This window comes from Sparus aurata, chromosome 2 (assembly GCF_900880675.1).
Source record: "Sparus aurata chromosome 2, fSpaAur1.1, whole genome shotgun sequence".
Classification (NCBI taxonomy): Eukaryota; Metazoa; Chordata; class Actinopteri; order Spariformes; family Sparidae; genus Sparus; species Sparus aurata.
The window spans coordinates 2,962,271-2,985,551 of record NC_044188.1 but is presented as its reverse complement, the minus strand read 5'-3'; the positions used below and the strand labels follow the sequence as shown (position 1 = coordinate 2,985,551).

The window sequence follows — 23,281 nt, the reverse complement described above, 5'->3', positions numbered from 1 at the left end:
CTCACCACACAATGTATTTCAGGCTTTTATCTGAAAACCAGTTAAAAATAAACCACATAGACTTGGCAGACGAAACCAAAAGGGGAGCCAAAGTGCAGAAATGTAAACAGATCTCCAGGTTTTAGGACTACAGACTACATCACTCTGTAGAGTTTCTTTAGGTTCGTATAGCATAAAAAAAACACAAAACAAACGGACAGATGTTTTCTGTTTGTGATGCAGACTACGTGAAATAACTGCAGCTAATTTATGGAAATGGAATGTGACACTGCGGCCCTGAGGAATGACAGTAAGATGACTTTCTGCAACACCCATCTGACACTCAATATACAAACTGGGTAGAAACAGTGTTTGTGATGTGCATCAGTGTTGCAACATCCTCCTTCTCAGAACTCACTATCTGAAGACTTGTAACTGATGATAGAAGGTTTCCTGAAAACATAGTGTTGCTGTCCAATCAAAACCACTGATCTCCAAAATGAGGACGTTTCATAAGCTAAGAAAGTTTATCAGCGACTAATCAAAAAACATCCTGCTCTCATTTCTTTCCTCACCCCTGGCCCTAATACTCCTCCGTATGAAGCAGCCATGTTTTCAGCTTTGTGGCGATGCATTTTTCAGGTGATTCAATGAGTTTTTTATAGGTTTGTTTGACTTCAGACATACGAGAACCATCTCAGGTGTTTGTGTTTTGTGTGTTCTGCCTTTCTCCCTCACCTGCTCCTTCTCTGCGTGTGTGTCTGTGGGCGTGGCAGCAGCTGCAGCAGCAGAAGAGTGGCTCACCTGAGGAGGATCAACTCGTCATCCACTGCCTATATCTACCTGGTCTCTCCACCACTTCGACACTAGATCGTTTGCGTTCAATAAGGTGATTTCATGGTGCTGCTGCTTTGTGTTTTCTGCGTTTTTGCCTTTGTTCTCATGCCAATCTCTTTGTTGCATTCCACAGTGATCTCCAGCACCATTCTCCTCTGCCTTCTGTTCATCTGTTCACCTGGGTTCCTCCACACTGGTTCCACTCAACCCTCCTTGCCTGCCTACCTGCCTACCTGAAACCCCCGTCATCTTGTCCACATCACCCTCTAGTACAGTTTTAAAAATAAATCTTCACTCCTGTCTCCGTTGTCTGCATTTGCGTCCTAAAATATAATCCTAACCGTATCAGAACAATCTAGCCATGATGGACCCAGCAGACTACAGTGCACAGTTTTTGGACATTGGGGACAAATTGTGGGTGGATCTTGATGGCAAGATGGACATGAGGGAGATGCTACAGGCTATAGCAGAGTTCGACAGGAACCAGTTCGACAGGAACTCAGCCTTCATCGCCGGCTTCCAGTAGGTCACAGCCTGCGTCTTTGCAGCCGGTCTCCTGAGGGCTTCGTCCTTCGCCACAGACCCCCAGAAGACTTCCGCCTTCACTGCAGGCCTCCTGCACCACACACCATGCTATCAGCCAGCGTGCCTGGTTGTCCACTTCTGGGTCCTGCCAAAAACTACAGCAACAACAAACTGATTAGAAATGACAAATATAATTCAGTTATTCATCAGGTTAAAAAGAGCATTCAAAATATTGTTTTTATCATATTTGTCTAAAAGTCATTTCACAACATGTGTCTAATCTTTTGGTTTGATTCCTTGGTACAGAGCCAAATGCATCAAAGTTTCCTGTGATGATGAGATAAAGAAGTCACGTTCCTCCAGCCGCTAATGAGAAGCTGCTGATGAGGGTTAATATAGAGATGATCGGGTGAGAGTTGTCAGTGTTTGCTCGTCCTCAGAGCAGAATGGCTCCAGCCGCAGAGCTCTCCTTCCTGCTGTTTGCTCTCATCAACAATATACATGCAGAGGAACGTATCACCATCAGAAAGGAATCGGACTCTTTCACCTTTAGCCTCCCCGATGAGGCCGACTCCTGCCTGATCTCCAGATTTGTTGGTGAGGAGAAGCTCATCCTGTGGAATACCTCTGCCCTCTGGTCCCAGAACTCCACAGTACCTGAAGACTTGAAACAACGACTGTCAGTTGTCAGCAGAGACAATATTTCTTCTTACATGATCCAGAACCTGATCCACTCTGACTCCGGCCAGTACCAAGAGAAGTGTTGGGGCAACGTGGCATATGAGAACAACATTACTGTTATTGTTTGTAGTATGAAAAATGAAGACAAAGTTATTCAAGTCAGAGCTGGAGAAACAGTGGACCTGCCATGTGAGGGAGCGGCTGACAATCTGGACATCCAGTGGCTCAAGACTGATTCTAGATATAGTTACAACAACATTTGGACAAGAGTTTTTGGGGACAGTGTAACATCAGTGATGGACGATGTTGAAGGAAGATCCCAAGAGGTGAAAACCTCATCAGGACTTCGCATTTACAACTTCAAGTTAATACTGTTCAAATATTACACCTGTCTGGTGATGAACCAACAGCAGTGTGTCAGCAGTCAGACTGTAGAGTTAGACCCACCATCAGAGTGGATCCTCCGCACAGTGGGAGAGACAGCTGTGTTACAGTGCCCTGCTGCTGAGTTCACTGACGACCATCCTCCACATTGGAAAAAGTATAATGGGAACAACTCCTTCTCAGAGGTGGGAAAAAACTACTCACTGGTGTTTTCATCACTTCAGTTAAATCACTCAGGTTTTTACTATTGTCAAATCTACGTAGATATTGAACATTATTACCTGATGGTGTGCCCCAAATCTGACCCACTTGCTGTCGAGCTCTTCTCAGAAGGAGACAATGTCACTTTCAGATGCAGAGGTTGGGAAGAGGGTAGGAGGCACCGCTGGTTCATCAAGTCAAACCAGACAGAAGGCAGACTCTTACTTGAATATGATTTAGCATCTGATTCTGATCTGGAGAGCAGACTGAACATATCTGAAGATGATGGCTTGTTGATTCTCTCTAATGTCTCACTGGAAGACACAGGAGAGTACTGGTGTGCCGTGATTGGCCCAGATGCACAGTGTGTGTCATCCTCCAGAACTGTTCTGAAGTCCAGAGAGCCCTCTGGGATGGACTTCACCCTCTACACGGTGAGGTCCTCACTGCTCCCTGGTCTGCTGGTGATCCTCTGTGTTGTTGTGGTCGCTGTGAACCAGAGGACCAGGAGAGGAGAGCAGCGTCCAGCTCAGACAGACAGTTAATAAACAAACTGTATGTTCATACTTACTCACCATCATGGTTCATCACCTGTTGTACATGTAAGTACTCATTTCATCTTAATACAGGAGGTTCTATGTTATATTATATTATGTTATATTATAAATGTTGATGGTGGCCAATTCATGCAAATTAAACATGTTTAAACTTCATAGAAAGATGGAGACAGATTATTGTTATTATTACTATTAATAGTAGTTGTAGTATTATTATCTGATTATAAGACGTTTTGATGTTGTTGTTGTTAAGAGGTGAGGAACATTTAAAAAAAAGAAGAAAAAAAGAGGGGTAACACTTCATATCAACATCATAAAAAAATGATTCAATTTATACTAAATTAAATCTTAGTTAATAATTATTTCCCTGCTGACAAAACATGCTTTATTAACAAATGTAAATGTTGATAAACATCATGTGCAACTTTTTAATATTCATCCAAATAATGTTTACAGATGAACTACACAGTATTTATTAACATTTACAAAGTATTATCAACATCAGTTGCCACGTCACAATAAGTGCTTAATTAAGAGTTTGTAAAACATCTGATTGTTTGTCAACAGTGGAATAACTATTAACTTGACTTTAATTATCTCTACATTTACCATTTATTAATCACGTTCAGTAGAAAGTGTTTCCAAAAGAGGTCGTCACAATAAAGAAAACTAAATGTAATAATGTTATTGATATTGATAGCATGGGAATAAATAGCTGACAGTTATAATATTAATAATGATAATAACGGAAATATTAATAACAGTTTAAAGGATTTCTCCTCAGTTTCTGTACTAGTTTGTGTGTAGTGATGAGTAATAATAATAATAATAATAATAATAATAATAATAAGTATAATAACTATGTTTTCAAATGTATATAAGTAATCTTTGAACATTTCACTGAAGGTATTTTTTTTTTAATCTTTTTACTTATAATTAATTAATGTGTCTGTTGGTCAAATATCTCTGCGGATCAGGATCAGACTGACCCGAGACTTTCAACATGGCTGCTGCATGGTCCAGTGGTGTGCATCTAAGCATTTGTTTGGACTGCAATGATACCGTGAATAAATTATTTCATAAATGCTTTACAAATTCTGCAAGCATTGTCCACCAGAGCCACCACAGTCACGTGCGCACCAGAGCCAATCACTGCAGAGCTCAAGCCCACGACGTACCTGAAGAAACAAGCGGATTTATACCTGCAGCGGCGCGAGCTGGACCGGGATTTTGCCGGCGGTTCGGTCCCGTTCTGTTCTGTGCATCTAAACTGACTGTTGTGGATTAATGAGATTAAACGAGTCCTGGCCGAGTCTGTTCGGGTCTGAGGAGATCCATAGACGCGCGGACAACAAAGTGGAATCGGAATCTGTGGATGTTCATGTGTAGCTAGCCACTAGCTAGCTGCTAGCCGCTAGCCGCTAGCTACACGGCCCACCTCCCGAGCCACGGACCGGCCGCATCGGCACGTCCAAAACCGGACCTAGGGTAAATAATGTCCGCCACGCTTTTTCGCGAACATTGTCGTCACGTTTGCTTTGTGTCTGGTGCAGGAAGAAACGGTAAAAACGGGCTTTTGTCACGAAAGTGTCCAAGCAGCAAGTTTGGTTGTTGAGGAACAGGAAGTTGTGGGAGGGACCTAGGCGGATGATTGACAGGCAACGACGGTCGGACAGCGATAGTGAGAGTTGAGAGATTTGCTACATTTAGCGTGTTTGGAGTGTGTAGTGTTATGTAGTGTTTGGTGTAGTGTGTTTAGTGTGTAGTGGAGTCAGTTTTTTGTTTAACGAGTCAGAATAATGAGGAGAAGCTGAATGTGGAGCAGGCAGTGCAGCTCTCAAAGAGCACAGGCAGACCTGAGCATTGCCTGCATTTAAATGTAAATAGTTACATATAACTTTGTAAATTTTTTAAATGTATGCACAAATTTAGCAAACAACAATTTATATTTGCATTATAAGTAAAAAAAAAAAAAAAAAAGGTTTGTTGTAAATATGTTTATTTGTGGTTTTCACAGTAAAAAAATCAAACTTTTTCTACTCGGATTTTATGGGTTTTTTGTGATTTTAGGTCCATTGTGTTAATACAGTTTGTCAAAATAAAAAAAATAACTGTACAGTCACACATGTGAGGTTGTGCTAAAAATAATGACACCAAGTAAATAGTTTTTAAGGTGAAATATAATGGCAAAATCAAAAATAGTCAAAAACAGCCAATTATACCCTGGAATATCGGATTTCACAACAAACCTAAATATCCCTGAAATCCCACCTTCAAACAGCCTCATTTGGCCATCCATGAAAAAGCTACTTAACCTCCCACTTTTTCATAGGAATACACGGGCACTGCACTAGTCTGTATAAATGATCAATACATGTTGATACCCAGTTTTTACTGTGTTGATTGTTACTTCTGATTGTAATTATTATAAGTAACCCATCTCTCAGTGTGCAAAATATATCTTAAAGTCAGATTAACTCCAACGTTCACATTATAGTTTTAATCAGTGCCTGTAGTGTTTCGTACGGCAGCGTGTTGCTGCCACGCCACAAAAAGAAAAACAGTTCAGTATCATGTTATAATGTGAAAAGTTTATTTTTATAATAAAAATGTTCATGTTTTAACATCATGATGTAAAATATCTTTATTAACATGAAAATATCTTATTACATGAAATGTTTTATAACAATAAGTTGTCACATTATAATTAGAAGTGTTTGCTGTTATAATGTGATCAGTTTGTATCTCATAATATGAAAATGTCTGTTTATTTTGTAAAGAGCTGTTATCATTTTAAATATACTTGGAACTTTTTACTGTTTTTATTATGTTTAATAAATTACATTTTAAAATTCATGAAAATGTGTCTTGCTGCATTTTATTACTCAGTATCATTTTAATGTCTATAATAAATATTGATTTCTAAATGCTCATATAAGAGTGACAGAAGTTGTGTGAACAGGCCTGATAGCAGCTTCAGTCGAGGAAAAAGCAGAAAATATCAGTAAACTGGATTATAGCTCCCAAACTTTTATTACAAGTGTCAATATTTAAACTTTAACATCCATCTCATCAGGACGGCTTAAATCCCTCCATCACTAACATCTCCTGTGATAAACATACAGGTCCTGATGAGGGAAACACTTGGAAAACCAAAATATAACAGAATGTTATAGTGATTATTTTCTAAGGGAACTGTCTGTCTGAGTGTGTTTATTTCTCCTCCTGGAGGAGTCAGCAGCTGCTCGGGGCGCACAGCGGAGCAGACAGTCCCCGACAGAGAGCGCGGACCTGCCGCCAGCATGACTGCAGACGTGGCGGTGTCTCTGGTGCTGCTCGCGGGGATCGTCGCACTGAGCGACGCGACCCGCAGGTTGCTGACCAGGTGCCCTCGCGGACACCGGGCTCTCCGTGCACGCGGTGGAGCTCGTGTCCACCTTCCAGTTGTGCTGCTGCACGCACGAGCTCAGGCTGCTGTCAGAGGTGGGCGGGATCGAGCCTCGACTCGCGCTCACCTTGACGTACCTGGCAGCCGTGATCCACGGGCTCACCTTCAGCGGGGCCATCGGCAACCCCTCCGGTGCGCTCGAGCACGCGTACTACGCGAGGCTCTCCGGCTGGTGCGCGAGCGGCTGTTCCTGTGATTTGGAGTGTGTGTATGTCGGGACTTCACGCGCGCCATAAGCTCCTCGGTTACCGGTGCATCAGCCCCATTCACGCGCCGCTGCCCAAGGCTGCAGCGGTGGAGCTCGCGTGCGCCTTTGCGGTTCAGACTGCTATCACGCACACGCGATCGGTGGAGGAGAAATACCGCGTGCACGCGGTGACTGCAGCAATCGCAACAGTGGTGTACGCAGGTATGACTGCTCTTTGTTCACGTCATCTGAATAACAGCTAATAATAACCATCATTAATAAATGTTAATTAGAGTTAATTAAATGTCAGGAGGAGCTCTGTGTAGTTTTGGAGGCTGAGGCCGCGCTGATCGGTGATTAAGTCAGGGAACAGATCGACTATAGATACGAACTTCATATGACCCCACTTTAAAAAACACTAACCATCCCTTTAAGGTCAGTTTATTCAGTTTATTCAGTCATGAAAACAAGTTTGATCATTTAGTTTGTTTAGGCAGAAAAAAAAACAGCCAATGAAGATTTTTGTCTCCTCATTAACATTTCTTCACTTAAACTACATAATGCTCCTTTAACAAACAATTCAATGCTTCATAAAACATTTAATAAGCAGTTAACAGTTAATTATTAAAGTTGCAACTGATGTTAATAACACTTATTTTAATGTTATTAACGACAGTGCAGTTATGTTATAAACATTATCTTGATGGCCATGAGAAAGTTGATGTTTAAAAGATAAATAACTATTAACTAAAGTTTAAATTACTGTGAATTCTCCATTCATTAATTATGTTTTTTTATGAAGAGTGACCTTATTTTCATAGTTTTCTTATATGGACACAGTCTAAGTCTCACTGTGAGGTCAGAGGTCAGCCTGATTCAGTGTGTTGCTGTTCGGCCCTTCAGTGTGTCTCTAATCACATGCAGCAGAATAGAGTGGTGCAGCCATGACGAATGTTTGTAGGCTAACCCAGAAGTTAGCATCGCTCTGGTTCCCTCCACAAAAAGCTTTCAGGATCTTTCTGCTGGATTTTGGATTTTTGCAGAAATTAATCTGTGACTCTTACAGGGTCACATGACTTAAACGTCACCACCACTAAGAGTCTTACTACACAATTACTATACAGGTATTCTATAAACTGATCAGTGTACAAGCTGTAAAGTCAGAGTCAGGATAGTTTGTTCACTAACAAGACCACGCCAAGATTTACTGTTTGAATTATATTATTGAAATTCTTAGGAAAGTTTGTAGAGGATAGTAAAGAGAGGTCTGGTGGTTGGATAAAAAGGGGGCTTTGAGAGGGGCTGCAGGTTTGCCGGACCATCTAGGAACGTGGGGGTGGTTGAGACTCAGAATGGGGGTATGTCTCGATCTTGATAGGTGTGGCTTCATCTTCCCCCAAATGGTGTTACTGAGTTATGTGTACATGGGTCAATGATATTGTAGAGGTGGCTGTGAATGCAGTTGTGGAAGGCTTGGGAGGACCAGCGGCGGAGGAGTTTGATGGTGTGTTTGGTAATTCGTTGTCGTGAGGCGGTGGTGGAAGGAGTGGCCGGATTATAGGTCGGGACTTGGTTAGTTTCTGGTTGGTTAGTTTCTGGCGGAGATGGTGGCAGACTCTTCCTGATTTGGTGATGAAGAGTGAATCTTGTGGGGAAGCATGTCGCGCTTGTCTCTGGTGTAGATATGCCAGGATGGGTTTGTACAGTTGGAAGAGGAAAATGGGATGAGAGAGGCCGAACTGGTCGGTCTTGCTTCATTTGAGGTTAAACCGGAGGGTGTCGTGGGAGTGGAAGGAGATGTCTGAGAGGGTTGTGCATCAAGAGGGGTCATGGGTAGATGTGGCGGAGGTGAATTCTGAGCATCATAGGAAGCTGAAGAATGCAAGAAGCAACATCAACTCGCGGGTTGAGTCAATGAATGGAGATGAATATCCTAAGCGGAGGGTAAGAATGTAGCAGGTGAGGAGGTCTGCCGTTCAGTTTAAGCTTTAAGGTCTGAGCTGTGGTTCTGCTTTGTGTAGGCCTTTGATCAGCATGGTGAGTGGGAATGAGAAACGGAGGGGGCTGGAGCTCTGGAGAGCAGTTTGGCACAGAAGTTGATGCTGCTGGTATACTTGGATGGTGGATGTTCTGATTTTGAGGACCATACGGGCATAGGTAATGAAGCTAGTTAGTGTGATGATATTGGTGGAGGGAAAAGGAGGTTGTGGAATGACTTGAAGCTGCACCATCCAGTGTTGGGTGAGGTTCTGCTGCCAATGACTTCAATTTCTGAAATGAGAACTGGGATAGTGAATCAGCGATACAGTTCAGGTGGCCGGGAATGTGAGTTCCGCGAATGATGAAGTGGTGGTGGGCTTAGACTAAGGTGAGGTGTCAGATGAATTTCATGATGTCCAGTGATTGTGACCTTTGTTAATGATGTCGATAGCTGTGAGGTTGTCTGAGTGCATGAGGATTGCTTTTCTTGACCATTCGTGCCCCCAAAGAAGTGCGGTGATTATGACTAAAGTTCGTAGAGTGCAGAGGAAGGGGAGAGTGAGGAAAGCTCCGGGGGCCAAGCGGAGGCGAACCATCTACCGTCGTAGTAGCCTCAAAAGCCTCCGAAGCCTACTGGCAGTGCAGCTGTGTCGGTGTAGACCTGGATGTCTTCTGGTTGGGTGACCAGTTATTGTAAAAAAAGGAAAGACCGTTCCAGGAAGACAGAAAATCTCACCACATCCTCCACTTTTTGCATGGTTGATCTAGGGTGATGTGATCGTGGAGGGATGGAATGGCAGAAGACATGGATAATAGGTGGGAGATGAAGGAACAGTCCTGAGGGATAATATGGATGGCGTAATTGAGATCTCCGAGCCAAGAAAGGAGCTGGTGCTTGGTGCAGCGGTGGGCAAGGAGGTACTTGGAAATGAACAGGGATGTGCGTCGTAGCTTATCAGTTGGCAGCAAAGCTTGAAGGCAAGTGAATCGAGAGTGATCCCGAGAAATTCCAGGGACGTGCTGGGTCCTGAGGTCTTTTCAGCGGAAAAGGGAACGCCGAGTTGGCAGAAGGTTGACTTGAGGATAGACAGGCCTTGTGCTGGAGGGGAGGATGGCAGGGTGACTGTCAGGAAATCGTCCAGGAGGTGGACGACGTAAGGCAGGTTGTGATTATTGAGCAGTATCCAGCAGAGGGCCTTGGAGAGTGAGTCGAGTGGGTTGGAGCGGAAGTGGAGGTCCCGATTGAAGGGCATACTCGAGGCAAACGACTTTCCAGTCACCGATGGAAGTGGTGGGATTGAGAGAAGGAGCAGGGAGTCTTGGACTGATATCTCTGTGGCCGCAGGTCGGTTGCCCGGAAGCTTGTCGGTCGGACACGCTGTGCCTAGGAGACTGGCAATCACCTGTATGGCGACTTGGATGGCAGTGGCCCCTGCTTGAACGGGGTGCCTGCCGGAGCCACTGGATGCGGAATAGTGGACAAGTTGCTGCCGGGGGAGGTGGCTGGCAGAGCACAGGTGTGCCGGTTGCCTGGCTGGTCGTGCTGGTTGCCCAGCTCATCGTGCTTGAGTGGAGGCAATTACAGACAAAGGAGTTTCATAAAAACTACGAATATGTCGGTTAAGAGATCGTCTTCCGATGGGCTGAGAAACAGCTCTTTGTGACATCATGAAGGCGAAAAGAAATACAAACTTTCAAATTTTCAAATATTTGACTGCTAGTCCAGTTTGACGGTGTCAGAACTTGAGACGAATGGGAGAGAGATGGTTTGGCTTACCTATGTAGGTTTCACAGGTGATGGGATCAGGGCAGAGGAGGTTGTTGAGTTGATTAGGCGCAGGGTGTTACGTTAGTGAGATGCAGGTGGTTTGATTGGCTGGACCTTGGTGGCAGGTCGGAAAGAGGAGTGGCGTGGTCCAGTTCCTGAACCTAAGTTACAATAACTCCGGTAACTAAAGTCGACCTGTAAAGACGGACTAGTCAGTAGATAAAGTCTCGCTGTGATGGTGTTTAATGTCCCCGACATCCTCTGTAGTCTCATTTAGACACTTAACCGCCGTTGTTAACACACATAAGAGATTTACAATTAAACTGTAGCACATTCACTGATGTGTTTTTATGTCGTAGAGCGAAATATGTAAATATCGTCAACCTCCACTCACCACACAACGTATTTCAGGCTTTTATCTGAAAACCAGTTAAAAATAAACCACATAAACTTGGCAGACAAAACCAAAAGGGGAGCTAAAGTGCAGAAATGCAAACAGATCTCCAGGTTTTAGGACTACAGACTACATCACTCTGTAGAGTTTCTTTAGGTTCCTATAGCATAAAAAAAACACAAAACAAATGGACAGATGTTTTCTGTTTGTGATGCAGACTACGTGAAATAACTGCAGCTAATTTATGGAAATTGAACGTGACACTGCGGCCCTGAGGAATGACAGTAAGATGACTTTCTGCAACACCCATCTGACACTCAATATACAAACTGGGTAGAAACAGTGTTTGTGATGTGCATCAGTGTTGCAACATCCTCCTTCTCAGAACTCACTATCTGAAGACTTGTAACTGATGACAGAAGGTTTCCTGAAAACATAGTGTTGCTGTCCAATCAAAACCACTGATCTCCAAAATGTGAACGCTTCATAAGCTAATTAAGTTTATCAGCGACTAATCAAAAAACATCCTGCTCTCATTTCTTTCCTCACCCCTGGCCCTAATACTCCTCCGTATAAAGCAGCCATGTTTTCAGCTTTGTGGCGATGTATTTTTCAGGCGATTCAATGAGTTTGTTAAAGGTTTGTTTGGCTTCAGACATACGAGAACCGTCTCAGCTGTTTGTGTTTTGTGTTTTTCTCCTCTGCCTTCTGTTCATCTGTTCACCTGGGTTCCTCCAGGCTGGCTCCACTCAGCCCTCCTTGCCTGCCTGCCTACCTGCAACTCCCATCATTTCGTCCACATCACCCTCCAGCACAGTTTGTAAAATAAATCTTCACTTCACTACTTCCTGTCTCCGTTGTCTGCATTTGCGTCCTAAAATATAATCCCAACCGTATCAGAACAATCTAGCCATAATGGACCCAGCAGACTACAGTGCACAGTTTTTGGACATTGGGGACAAATTGTGGGTGGATCTTGATGGCAAGATGGACATGAGGGAGATGCTACAGGCTAGCAGAGTTTGACAGGAACCGTTTTTTAAAGCCTTGGTTGAGGGCAGTTCCGTGCGCCGCGGAGCTCATTGCTGAAGTTGCTAACCTCAGTAGGGCTTTGCTTAGCAACCTTAACGGTAGCAATTCCAGCTAGCTCCCAGTGTTCCAGCCCAAGCCCACGCCTCAACCCCAGACAAGCCCTCAGTGCACCCTGTTTTTCGGAACCCGCTTTGCCTACCCCCCCATGAAAGCAATGTTCCCGGCTGCGGCCGGGCTTCCTGTTCTGCTGTTCCTCACTGCAGCTTCATCTTCACTGCTGTTCAGTGCCTCAGAACCATGCCTGCCCAAAGCCCTAGCTCCAGTGTCGGCGGTCCAGCCGACATCTGCCGGGTAATCCTGATTAACGGCACGGCTTACAACTTTTCCTCCTTATTCGTCAGTGACCCAGTCGACATCTGCAAGTTGTTTCCAGTCAATCGGCTCCCAGGCCGACAGTGGAGTCCGTCACTGGCCCTGCCGAGATCCAGGAGGGTTTCCCAGTTGGTAGTTCGGCCTCCAAAGGGTCACAGCCTTCGTCCTCGCCGCCGGTCTCCTGAGAGCTTCTGTCCTTCGCCACAGACCCCGAGAAGACTTCCTCCTTCACTGCAGGACTCCTGCGCCACACGCCACGCTATCCACCAGCACCACCATGAGCTACCTCTCCTGCTCCTCCTCCCTCCTCTCCGACGGAGTCTCCACCCTGAGTTTCTCTACCTTCATCTGCATTAACCTTGTGAAGTTAAATAAACCTGTTTGCACTCTACTCCCTGCCTCATTATTCGCTTCTGGGTCCTGCCAAAAACTACGGCAACAACAAACTGATTAGAAATTACAAATGTAATTCAGTTATTTATCAGGTTAAAAAGAGCTGTCATCATTTTAAATATTGTTTTTATAATATTTCATCAATTGTTATTCAAAATAAACATTATTACACCTTACTTTTGTCAGCTGATGAAGCTCAATGTTTCTTATGTTTTATTGATGCAGTAATTAAGCAAAGCAAACTAACACGTGTCACACATGTCTGATTACATGTTACAAGAAATAATGCAAATAATGAAGATTCTCAGGAGCCATGGTGTAACAGCATGTCACTAGTTTGGGGACTTCTGTTTAGATGAATCTTGCAGTAAACTCATGTTAACATCTTTAATGTGTCTAAAAGTCATTTCACAACATGTGTCTAATCTTTTGATTAGGTTCCTTGGTACAGAGCCGAATGCGTCAAAGTTTCCTGTGATGATGAGATAAAGAAGTCACCTTCCTCCAGCCACTAATGACAAGCTGCTGATGAGGGTTAATATAGAGATAATCACGTGAGAGGTGTCAGTGTTTGCTCGTCCTCAGAGCAGAATGGCTGCAGTCGCAGAGCTCTCCTTCCTGCTGTTTGCTCTCATCAACAACATTCATGCAGAAGAACGTATCATCATCGCAAACGAATCGGACTCTTTCACCTACAGCCTCCCCGAGGAGGCCGACTCCTGCCTGATCTCCAGATTTGTTGGTGAGGAGATGCTCGTCCTGTGGAATACCTCTGCCCTCTGGTCCCAGAACTCCACAGCACCTGAAGACTTGAAACAACGACTGTCAGTTGTCAGCAGAGACAATATTTCTTCTTACATGATCCAGAACCTGACCCACTCTGACTCTGGCCAGTACCAAGAGAAGTGTTGGGGCAACGTGACATATGAGAGAAACATCACTATTATTGTTTGTAGTATGATAAATAGAAGGAAACATATTCAAGTCACAGGTGGAGAAACAGTGGACCTGCCATGTGAGGGAGCGGCTGACAATCTGGACATCCAGTGGCTCAAGAGTGATTCTGAATATGAGGACGAGATTTGGACAAGAGTTTTTGGGGACAGTGTAACATCGGTGATGGACGATGTTGAAGGAAGATCCCAAGAGGTGAAAACCTCATCAGGACTTCGTATTTACAACCTCACGTTAACACGGATCAAATATTACAACTGTCTGCTGATGAACCAACAGCAGTGTGTCAGCAGTCACCCTGTAGAGTTAGACCTGCCATTTGAGTTGATCCTCCACACAGTGGGAGAGACAGCTGTGTTACAGTGCCCTGCTGCTGAGTTCACTGACAACCAGCCTCCAGTTTGGAAAAAGTTTAGTGGGACCTCCTACAACTCAGAGGTGGGCAAAAACTACTCACTGGTGCTTTCATCACTTCAGTTAAATCACTCAAATTTTTACTCTTGTCAAATCTACAACCATGTTCAATGGTATCACCTGGTGGTGTGCCCCAAATCTGGCCCACCTGCTGTCGAGCTCTTCTCAGAAGGAGACAATGTCACTTTCAGATGCAGAGGTTGGGAAGAGGGTCGGAGGCCCCACTGGTTCATCAAGTCAAACCAAACAGAAGACAGATTCTTGTATTTATATGATTCAACATCTCATCTGAAGAGCAGACTGAACATATCTAAAGATGATGGCTTGTTGATTCTCTCTAATGTCTCACTGGAAGACACAGGAGAGTACTGGTGTGTCGTTTATGGCCCAGATACACAGTGTGTGTCATCCTCCAGAACTGTTCTGAAGTCCAGAGAGCCCTCTGGGATGGACTTCACCCTCTACACGGTGAGGTCCTCACTGCTCCCTGGTCTGCTGGTGATCCTCTGTGTTGTTGTGGTCGCTGTGAACCAGAGGACCAGGAGAGGAGAGCAGCGTCCAGCTCAGACAGACAGTTAATAAACAAACTGTATGTTCATACTTACTCATCATCATGGTTTATCACCTGTTGTACATGTAAGTACTCATTTCATCTTTAATACAGGAGGTTCTATGTTATAGTATATCATATTTATTATATTATATCATATCATATTATATTATAAATGCTGATGGTGGACAATTCATGCAAATTGAACATGTGTAAATGAGACAAAGATGGAGACAGATTATTGTTATTATTACTATTAATAGTAGTTGTAGTATTATTATCTGATTATATATGCTATTGTGACAAGTACATTTCCCCGACGTGGGACAAAATAAAAAAAAGTCTGTAATATATAATATAAATACGGGGCACTTCATAACAACATCATTAAACAATTATTAAATTCATAGTTAATTAAATCTTAGTTAATAGTCATTTCACTGCCAACAAAACATGATTTATTACCAACTGTAAATGCTGATAAACACATTAAAGAAAACTAAATGTAATAATGTTATTGATATTGATAGAATGGGAATAAATAGCTGACAGTTGATTGATAATGATGATAACAGAAATACTAATGATAGTTTTAAGGATGTCCCCTCAGTTTTTGTACCAGTTTGTGTATATTGATGTATAATAATAATGATAATAATAATAATAATAATAATAATAATAATATGTATGATAACTTTATGTTTTCATAATTATTACCATTAACATAATAATTTTTAACATGTATGCAAGTAATCTTTAAACATTTCACTGAAGGTATATTTTTTATCTTTTTACTTAAAATTAAATCTTGTTCTGATGATTATGTGATTTTTTTTCAACTGTATGTGAAGGAATCTGAGTTGCTTTTATGCATTTATATATATAATAACTGTATCTTGTAGTGTTGTTAGTGCTATATAACTGTTATTATACTTTGGTCTGTATCAGTCATCCGTATAAATGAACAATACATGTTGATACCCAGTTTTTACTGTGTTGATTGTTACTTCTGACTGTAATTATTATAAGTAACCCATCTATCAGTGTGCAAAATATATCTTAAAGTCAGATTAACTCCAACGTTCACATTATAGTTTTTATCAGTGCCTGTAGTGTTTCGTACGGCAGCGTGTTGCCGCCACGCCACAAAAAGAAAAACAGGTCAGTATCAAGTTATAATGTGAAAAGTTTATTGGTATAATAAAAATATTCATGTTTTAACATCATAATGTAAAATATTTTTAATAACATGAAAATATCTTATTACATGAAATGTTTTATAACAATAAGTTGTCACATTATAATAAGTGTTTGCTGTTATAATGTGATTAGTTTGTATCTCATAATATGAAAATGTCTGTTTATTGTGTAAAGGGCTGTTATCATTTTAAATATACTTGGAACATTTTACTGTTTTTATTATGTTTAATAAATTGCATTTTAAAATGAATGAAAATGTGTCTTGCTGCATTTTATTACTCAGTATCATTTTAATGTCTATAATAAATATTGATTTCTAAATGCTCATATAAGAGTGACAAAAGTTGTGTGAACAGGCCTGATAGCAGCTTCAGTTGAGGAAAAAGCAGAAAATATCAGTAAACTGGATTATAGCTCCCAAACTTTTATTACAAGTGTCAACATTTAAACTTTAACATCCATCTCATCAGGACGGCTTAAATCCCTCCATCACTAACATCTCCTGTGATAAACATACAGGTCCTGATGAGGGAAACACTTGGAAAACCAAAATATTACAGAATATTATAGTGATTATTTTCTAAGGGAACTGTCTGTCTGAGTGTGTTTATTTCTCCTCATTAATCTGGTGCATCTTGTTTGTGGATATGATGGAGACACATAAGAACACAAACAGATGAGCTACATCTGTTATCACTCATCTAAACATATGAATATATACAGTCAGTGTACTTAAAGGATGTGATCCATGACAGCATCCACACACCAGTCAGTGATCCACTAACTGGTTTCACCTTGGACCAGTCTGAACTGGTTTCACAGACTTGTTTGCTGCTCAAAGTGATTCTGTTTCCTGGACCCCGCATCCTCCGGGACAGAGCAGCAGCAGCAGCAGCCCGGCACGACTTTCTGCGACACCCATCTGACACTCAATATACAAACTGGGTAGAAACAGTGTTTGTGACGTGCATCAGTGTTGCAACATCCTCCTTCTCAGAACTCACTATCTGAAGACTTGTAACTGATGACAGAAGGTTTCCTAGAAACATAGTGTTGCTGTCCAATCAAAACCACTCATCTCCAAAATGTGAACGCTTCATAAGCTAAGAAAGTTTATCAGCGACTAATCAAAAAACATCCTGCTCTCATTTCTTTTCTCACCCCTTTACGTTTACTTTACGATTACATGGTTTTGACTGGACTGCGACGATATATTTCTGTGTTGACTATTTTTCCAGTTTGCCTGTATGCTGTTGTAGAAAAGCAAAACTTAATAAATAAATGTGTTTACAAAAAAAGAGACATATCAGTAGTTTTCTGGGCTGTAGCTCAGAGTTTAGTGCTGCGACCAACAGCATCACTGAGGCCGCTCTTCCTCCTCTCCTCTTCCTCCTTCTCTCCATCCTCCTCTTCCTCAGCGGTGATCCTCACAGCCACTTCCTGCTTGGTGATGTCATCCTGAGTGGCCACAGGATCGTTGTTGTGATCTTCCTCACAGATGGAAGAGGAAGAAGAGGAGGAGGAGTCTGCGTGGTCAACAGGTGTTGGCACGACGTTGAAGGTGATGAAGCCGATGAGGATGACCACCAGTGAGACCAGGTAGAGTCCAGAGAACTGAGGGAAAGGATATATTTCATTATGTGAAGTGAGGTGATGCAGTCAGGGGGAGACACTTTATGTTTAACATGCTGATTAATTTCATCGGCTTACATGTTTTTTAATATAATTAATAAAGTGGCAGGTCTCCCAGACATTGTGTACACACCCCCAGCTGATGGAAAATAGGGGGGGGGGAGTTTCATTGTCCACAAAACATTTTCAAAGCCCTGAGATCACAAACTGATTTGAAACGACTTTATTTAAACCCTCGATGTGCATGGAAACATGTGTACCCACTTCAGACCGGGTGAGTGCCAGCGCTTTGAGCTCAGCCGCTACAGTGAAGACTTCAGGTTATAAACGGTGTAAATCATCGGATCCCGGCTTCCAGAGACACTTTCAGCGTTTTTTTCTGTTTTACAACAAGTCTCCAGCGACTTCAGTCGTTTCCTACCGAAATCTTGACTAGCTGAGTGTTTTTGCCAGCAGAAACGAGCTGTAAACACGCGCTGACATATCATCACCTTTTAAGTTGATACAGCAAACCTGTTAGCAAACAGCTGTTCATTTACACATTCATTAAACAATGAAAGAGCAACACTATCATTCATTTGGAGCTGTGTTTAGACTCACCTGGTGAGTTTAAGTCTAATATTTACTCACTTTCAGCTCAGTGTTTGGTCTCTACAGACTCCCAAAGCAAGTATTTGGCTGCTAAATTTCTCTGAATGAAAACAGCTGCAGGCGGTGAGAGTGAACCGAAACAGTAAAGTCCTGGACTGGTCAGATAAATAAAGCTCCTTAAGGGTGATAATTCAATGTAGGTTCATATCTGAGGGACAACTTTCACATTAAACCCTGTAATTAATACATGTTATCCTAAAAATATTAATTATAGCTTACAGATCTGAAAATCTACCGATGAGTGAGAAAAACTCAGAATTTCTTTGATTTTACGTTGTTGGAACCATGTAGGATAAATAAAGTACACAACTCAGCAGAATATATCACTAAGGTCCGGACGTTTTTAGATATTTAAATGTAGAAAAGTTTCTTATTATATCTTTAAATCCTAGTTTAACACCTGGACAGGCTTTATGACATCACAACTAGTTTGGAGCCAATCAGGGTCCGATTACAGAACAGAACAACATTTGCATATTCATGATTTCGAAAATCCAGCAGAAGAAGATTTAAAAAAAAAATCATTTTTAAACAAGGTAAGAAGGAAGTTTATTGTATCTTTATACTTCAAATAAAGTCAAACAGACATATAAAGTAGCATAAAATAAACATACTTCTAGTATTTCACTTGTAGATTAATTTAATCTCAGATTCAGAACATGATGAAATATGAACTTTGGACTCACATGTTTATTATAAACTGTTTATATGCAGGCAGCTGGGTTAAAACACGAGCACCTGACATCAAACTTTAATCCGTCATTATTGTTCATTAACACTGCTGCGTCACTATAAAGTTAGCAGGTCACTGTGACCCAGAAACTGAGGCAGGATGAAGCAACATGAGCGTGAACATGTGTTGGAGAGGATGAGACTGGTGATGTTCTATATCTTAACATACTTTATGATTTATTTGTCAACAAAAGACTAAAACCAGCTGTTTGTCAGTCTCTCTCTGTGTGTGTGTGTGTGTGTGTGTGTGTGTGTGTGTGTGTGTGTGTGTGTGTGTGTCCACTCACATTGTACTGGAAGAGGAAGACCCCACAGAAGAGGCTGAAGAGGTCGGCGGTGAGGAGCGAGAGGTTGACGGAGGTGGCGCTGCTCAGCTTCACCACGATGGGCATGCAGCTGTACAGAGTGTACATACACAACGCGTAGGCAGCGAACAGGAGCCCTGAGAGGACAAACACACGGCTGTTAGCTCATATTCAAATGTTAAAGGAACGATGCAATATTAAAAATATGACTATTCACAGTCTCAACCAGCATTAGTTTGATTAATAGCACAGAGATCTGGGAGACTGTAGTCCTCTCTAACAGGACAGACTTCTGTACAACAAAGTTTTTGTTGTAGAATGAAATGAGTCAGAGGAGGTGAAATCACAATGTTTCTCTGCAGGATGAATACTGACCCACTTGCCAGCTCCACTGGATCTTGGCAACTTCATTACGCTCCAGGACAACCCTGAGCGAAGGGACATGAATACATCAGATTAATTAAAATGTTGAATGATTCATCACACTGATCAAACACACGAACACGCACACTTCACACACATCTGTATGATGCTGATGATTGTGCCGAACAGGCCGACCATGCCGAGGAACTCCACCCTGCTCAGGTTCTTCACCGTGTACTCCTGACACACGTTAGAGACGGCGTACAGCGTCGCACTGATCAGCACCAGACCGTCACCCAACAGGATGTTTGAGGCTGAGGAGAGAAGAGACGAGTCATTACTGATGAGGTCATAAAATCAGTTTGTTCCTCTGTACAGTATGCATCAATACACTGACTGTTGAAGGGACAGGGGACTATAACATTTATTTAGTCCTGAAGATAAGAGAGAAAAGTAAAACTATGTTACTTTAATGCTACTAACTCAGGAATAAAATCTGTTTAGTTAAATTTCTCTCTACATTTGCGAGAGCTGAAGAGATTAAGACATTAAGTCAAGAATTAATCTTAAATTTGTTTTGTTTGCAATACATTTTCATGCGTATTTGTTGTTGTTGTCTCTACAATTATTTCATCCCATGTAAATATGTTATATAATTGTACATGTCTTGTGTTAAAGCAGGGAAAGATATTCAAAATAACTATATTAACTATTCAGAAATAGTCAATCTTATGTATGTAATATAGGTCATATAGAGGCATCAATAATACACTGAGACTGTTTCATAACCAGTTAAAAGTTCCTTGTACGTTTAGTTGCTTCTGGATATTTTAACGATTTCACCAAAAATAAAACAACCTAAGCAGAAGTGAGAGATTTTAAAAATACATATCAAGTAAAGAAAACAGTTGAGTAGATGAAGTCATCACAGAATAAATGGCTGAACAAATTAAAGCTTGGGGCATCGATGAACTCTGAGTCAACACTCATAGAGAGAAGTTCTTACTGGAGCCCTGATCTCGTCCAGCCAGCAGGTCGGCCCCAACCATGGCCCCGACCCCCAGGAGACAGATGCAGACGGCTACAAAGTGGACCGGCCTGTAGCGGGTCTTCAAAACCCACCACGACAGTATCATCAGGACCGGGATCACAAAACAGTCCAGCAGCTGGTGAGACAGGAAGACAGACAGGAACACATTTAAATATAAACGCGAAATATCTTCTCATCGACTTAATATCAAAGTTTCTACAGTTTTTGAAAACGTGAGTTGTTGTAACTTGAGAAAACAAGACACACATCCTTTAAATGACACCCACCTGTACACTGGTGAGGGTGGTGTACTGGTACGCTTTAACGACAGTGTAGTTGGCCTCGACGTCCACCAGTCCCAGCAGGAGGTACTTCCACCATCTCCTCTTCAGAATCTGTAAAATATTTCCATCCCCTGCGTTTAAAAGGGAAACACCACTGAACATTACTGACACTTGTCTGAATCACTGCTGCTCGCTGAGGGAGGACGACGTTACAGGTAATTTTCTCAGGTGTTCAGAGGTGGTGTTACCTGTTCTGCAGAGCAGCATGGTGGTGTAGGTGACACACAGCAGGGTGTAGTTGAAGAGGCTCTGCATCATCGGCGTGTTCACACTGAAGCTCGTGGCGAGGTACTGAGAGGTGATGGCCGTCCCACAGATGAGCGCCGCCAGGCCCTGACCCATCGCCAACGTCCTCGCCAACTGCCTGAGAGACACAGCAACATCTTTCAGTCTACCATAAAGTTTCATGGATTTTTCAGCGTCGTCCACTTTAAACATTTTCAGGAACATTTTAGTTCTTATTTGCTTATTTTTGAGCAGAATGAAACCACTTCAGTGTATCAGTATCATTGTTTCCCCCGATGTTCAACTCTCCCTTTAAAGACCTGTTGTTATATCAGTTTCTATCATAAACAATAATTTAAATCACCTAAACATATTATAGACAATGAAAACTGTACTGAAAACAAATAACTCCTCAATAAGCAGGGATCCACTAGCTCATTGTGGCCTTTTCTGTACTCTTTCTTCTTCTACAGGAAAATATTTTGTATATCAACATTATTATCAGGAGCAATACTGAAAGTTTAAATGTGTAGTGAGGAAGACAGAATCCGTCTCTACTTCATTCATGTTGTTTACTTCATCATTTACAGTTTACAGATCACTGAACCTCGACTGTGTCACCTCAGACTCACACAAATGTCACATCAAGGAGTGTTTTCTGAAGAATGAATAACTTTACCCTGACTGCATTTTAAATGTCTGTTTAAATAATACGCAGATCTTTTACTGAGGAAGAGAAACAACAACACAGTGCAGATAATATCGTCTGTTCCAAGACAAAACCCACTAAAAATCATGTTTTACTCTCTTTGTTCTTACTAGGTTGAGTCTCTGTTGCTCTTAGCTGGTTTTATTCGCTTTGTATTTTATTTGGTTTTGTAAAGAACATTGTTACTGTGTCTTGAAAGATGTTATGTAAATAAAGTTTTATTCTGTTATCAATAAAAATGTATTATACTTAAATAAATGAGCAGAAGTCGTTGCCTCAAAATATAAACATGCATAAATTAGTAGAATTACTTATGATTTAGAACATACCATTTCAGAAATATAAATATTACATAAATATTACTATATTATAGTAATGTAATTACCAATGCATTAATGTGTAGATCATTTTCATGCTTTGTAATGGTGGTTTTAAATATTTTACACACTGCAGGGTTGCTTGTGAATTTTGTCCTTCGGGATCAATAAATTACAATACACTAATTTATTTGTTGAGTATATTTTGTATTATTAATCTGCAAAGAAACTTAAGTTATCAAATTAATTTAGGAGTGCAATGTTCACCTCTGAACTGCAGTAACATAGAGTATAATATATGATAGAAATACACAGGTAAAAAGTACAATACAGTAAAAGTGTCTAAAAGTTGAGTGCAGTTATTGAATAAATGTAGCCTACTTATTTCCATAAAACCTTTAATAGACTTTCAAGCGAGTCATTATATTACATTTGAAATAAAATATCAGAAAAGTAAAAGCACCAGTACTTGAAAATAACTTTACCTTCTCCACCTCAGACTGCTGACTACATCTCTGCTCCACAGATACACAGAAACATTTGTACTAACTTCCCTCCAACATGCTTCTCGTCCCGTCTCGTCCACTCACCAGGTCAAAACTTCCTTGAGGTTGAATTTCCTGACCCATATCATGAATCCACTCTTCTGGTTTCCGTCTCTGGATGCCTCCTCAGACTGTTTAGTATCCATGTTGCTGCACTGACGGAGGATTCCTCTCTGAGTTTTCACTGTTAGGAGCTTTTAAATCCTTGACTTTCACTGTGTCAGAGCTGAATGATTAACGGACTCAGAGGGCAAAGATCACTCCTTCACTTATCTTCACGAGCGTGTTGAAGACAACCTGCAGCACTTTCAGATAAGAACTGATGATGAAAGAAGCATTTAAAGAAGTCATCAACGCACTTCCTCTTGTTTTCCCTCTCAGCTGTTACCTGCTGATGAGATAACGACTCGTGTTGGAGGAAAAGTACTTCAGTTGATCATGGTTGATCATTTTTATGGAAATGGCACTGATGGAAACTAACTACATTAACTCAAGTACTTTATCTACATACTTCCTACATGTTATACTACTTTAAACTTGTATTCCACAACAATTTGAAGATAGATATTGTA

At 41.6% G+C, this 23,281-nt stretch overlaps 2 protein-coding genes and 1 pseudogene across 2 annotated transcripts; 2 read left to right on the top strand and 1 right to left on the bottom strand.

Moving 5' to 3' along the window:
- Positions 1–1,853: 1,853 nt before the first annotated feature.
- On the top strand, positions 1,854–15,218 carry LOC115596069 (carcinoembryonic antigen-related cell adhesion molecule 1-like). Its single transcript, XM_030440857.1, has 2 exons — positions 1,854–3,209; positions 13,176–15,218. Exon 2 carries the CDS (start codon positions 13,330–13,332, stop codon positions 14,683–14,685), a length of 1,356 nt encoding a protein of 451 aa, XP_030296717.1. The 5' UTR covers positions 1,854–3,209; positions 13,176–13,329; the 3' UTR covers positions 14,686–15,218.
- Positions 6,467–12,308, top strand: LOC115596077 (aquaporin-11-like; annotated as a pseudogene).
- A 1,042-nt stretch (positions 15,219–16,260) lies between the features above and the next one.
- LOC115597042 (solute carrier family 35 member F2-like) lies at positions 16,261–23,281 on the bottom strand. Its single transcript, XM_030442616.1, has 8 exons — positions 22,755–23,281; positions 21,102–21,277; positions 20,857–20,984; positions 20,546–20,705; positions 19,697–19,853; positions 19,552–19,604; positions 19,159–19,313; positions 16,261–17,470 (listed from the first exon to the last, which is right to left on the bottom strand). Exons 1-8 carry the CDS (start codon positions 22,853–22,855, stop codon positions 17,186–17,188), a joined length of 1,215 nt encoding a protein of 404 aa, XP_030298476.1. The 5' UTR covers positions 22,856–23,281; the 3' UTR covers positions 16,261–17,185.

Bases quoted from the DNA above. Each gene is read 5' to 3' on its own strand.
- LOC115596069 (XM_030440857.1), top strand. From the start codon at position 13,330: ATGGCTGCAGTCGCAGAGCTCTCCTTCCTGCTGTTTGCTCTCATCAAC.
- LOC115597042 (XM_030442616.1), bottom strand. From the start codon at position 22,855: ATGGATACTAAACAGTCTGAGGAGGCATCCAGAGACGGAAACCAGAAG. The intron at 19,854-20,545 runs GTAAGAACTTCT...TTCTCTCCTCAG, and splicing joins TGGACGAGATCAGGGCTCCA to CCTCAAACATCCTGTTGGGT. The intron at 17,471-19,158 runs GTGAGTGGACAC...CCTTTCCCTCAG, and splicing joins TCTTCCTCTTCCAGTACAAT to TTCTCTGGACTCTACCTGGT.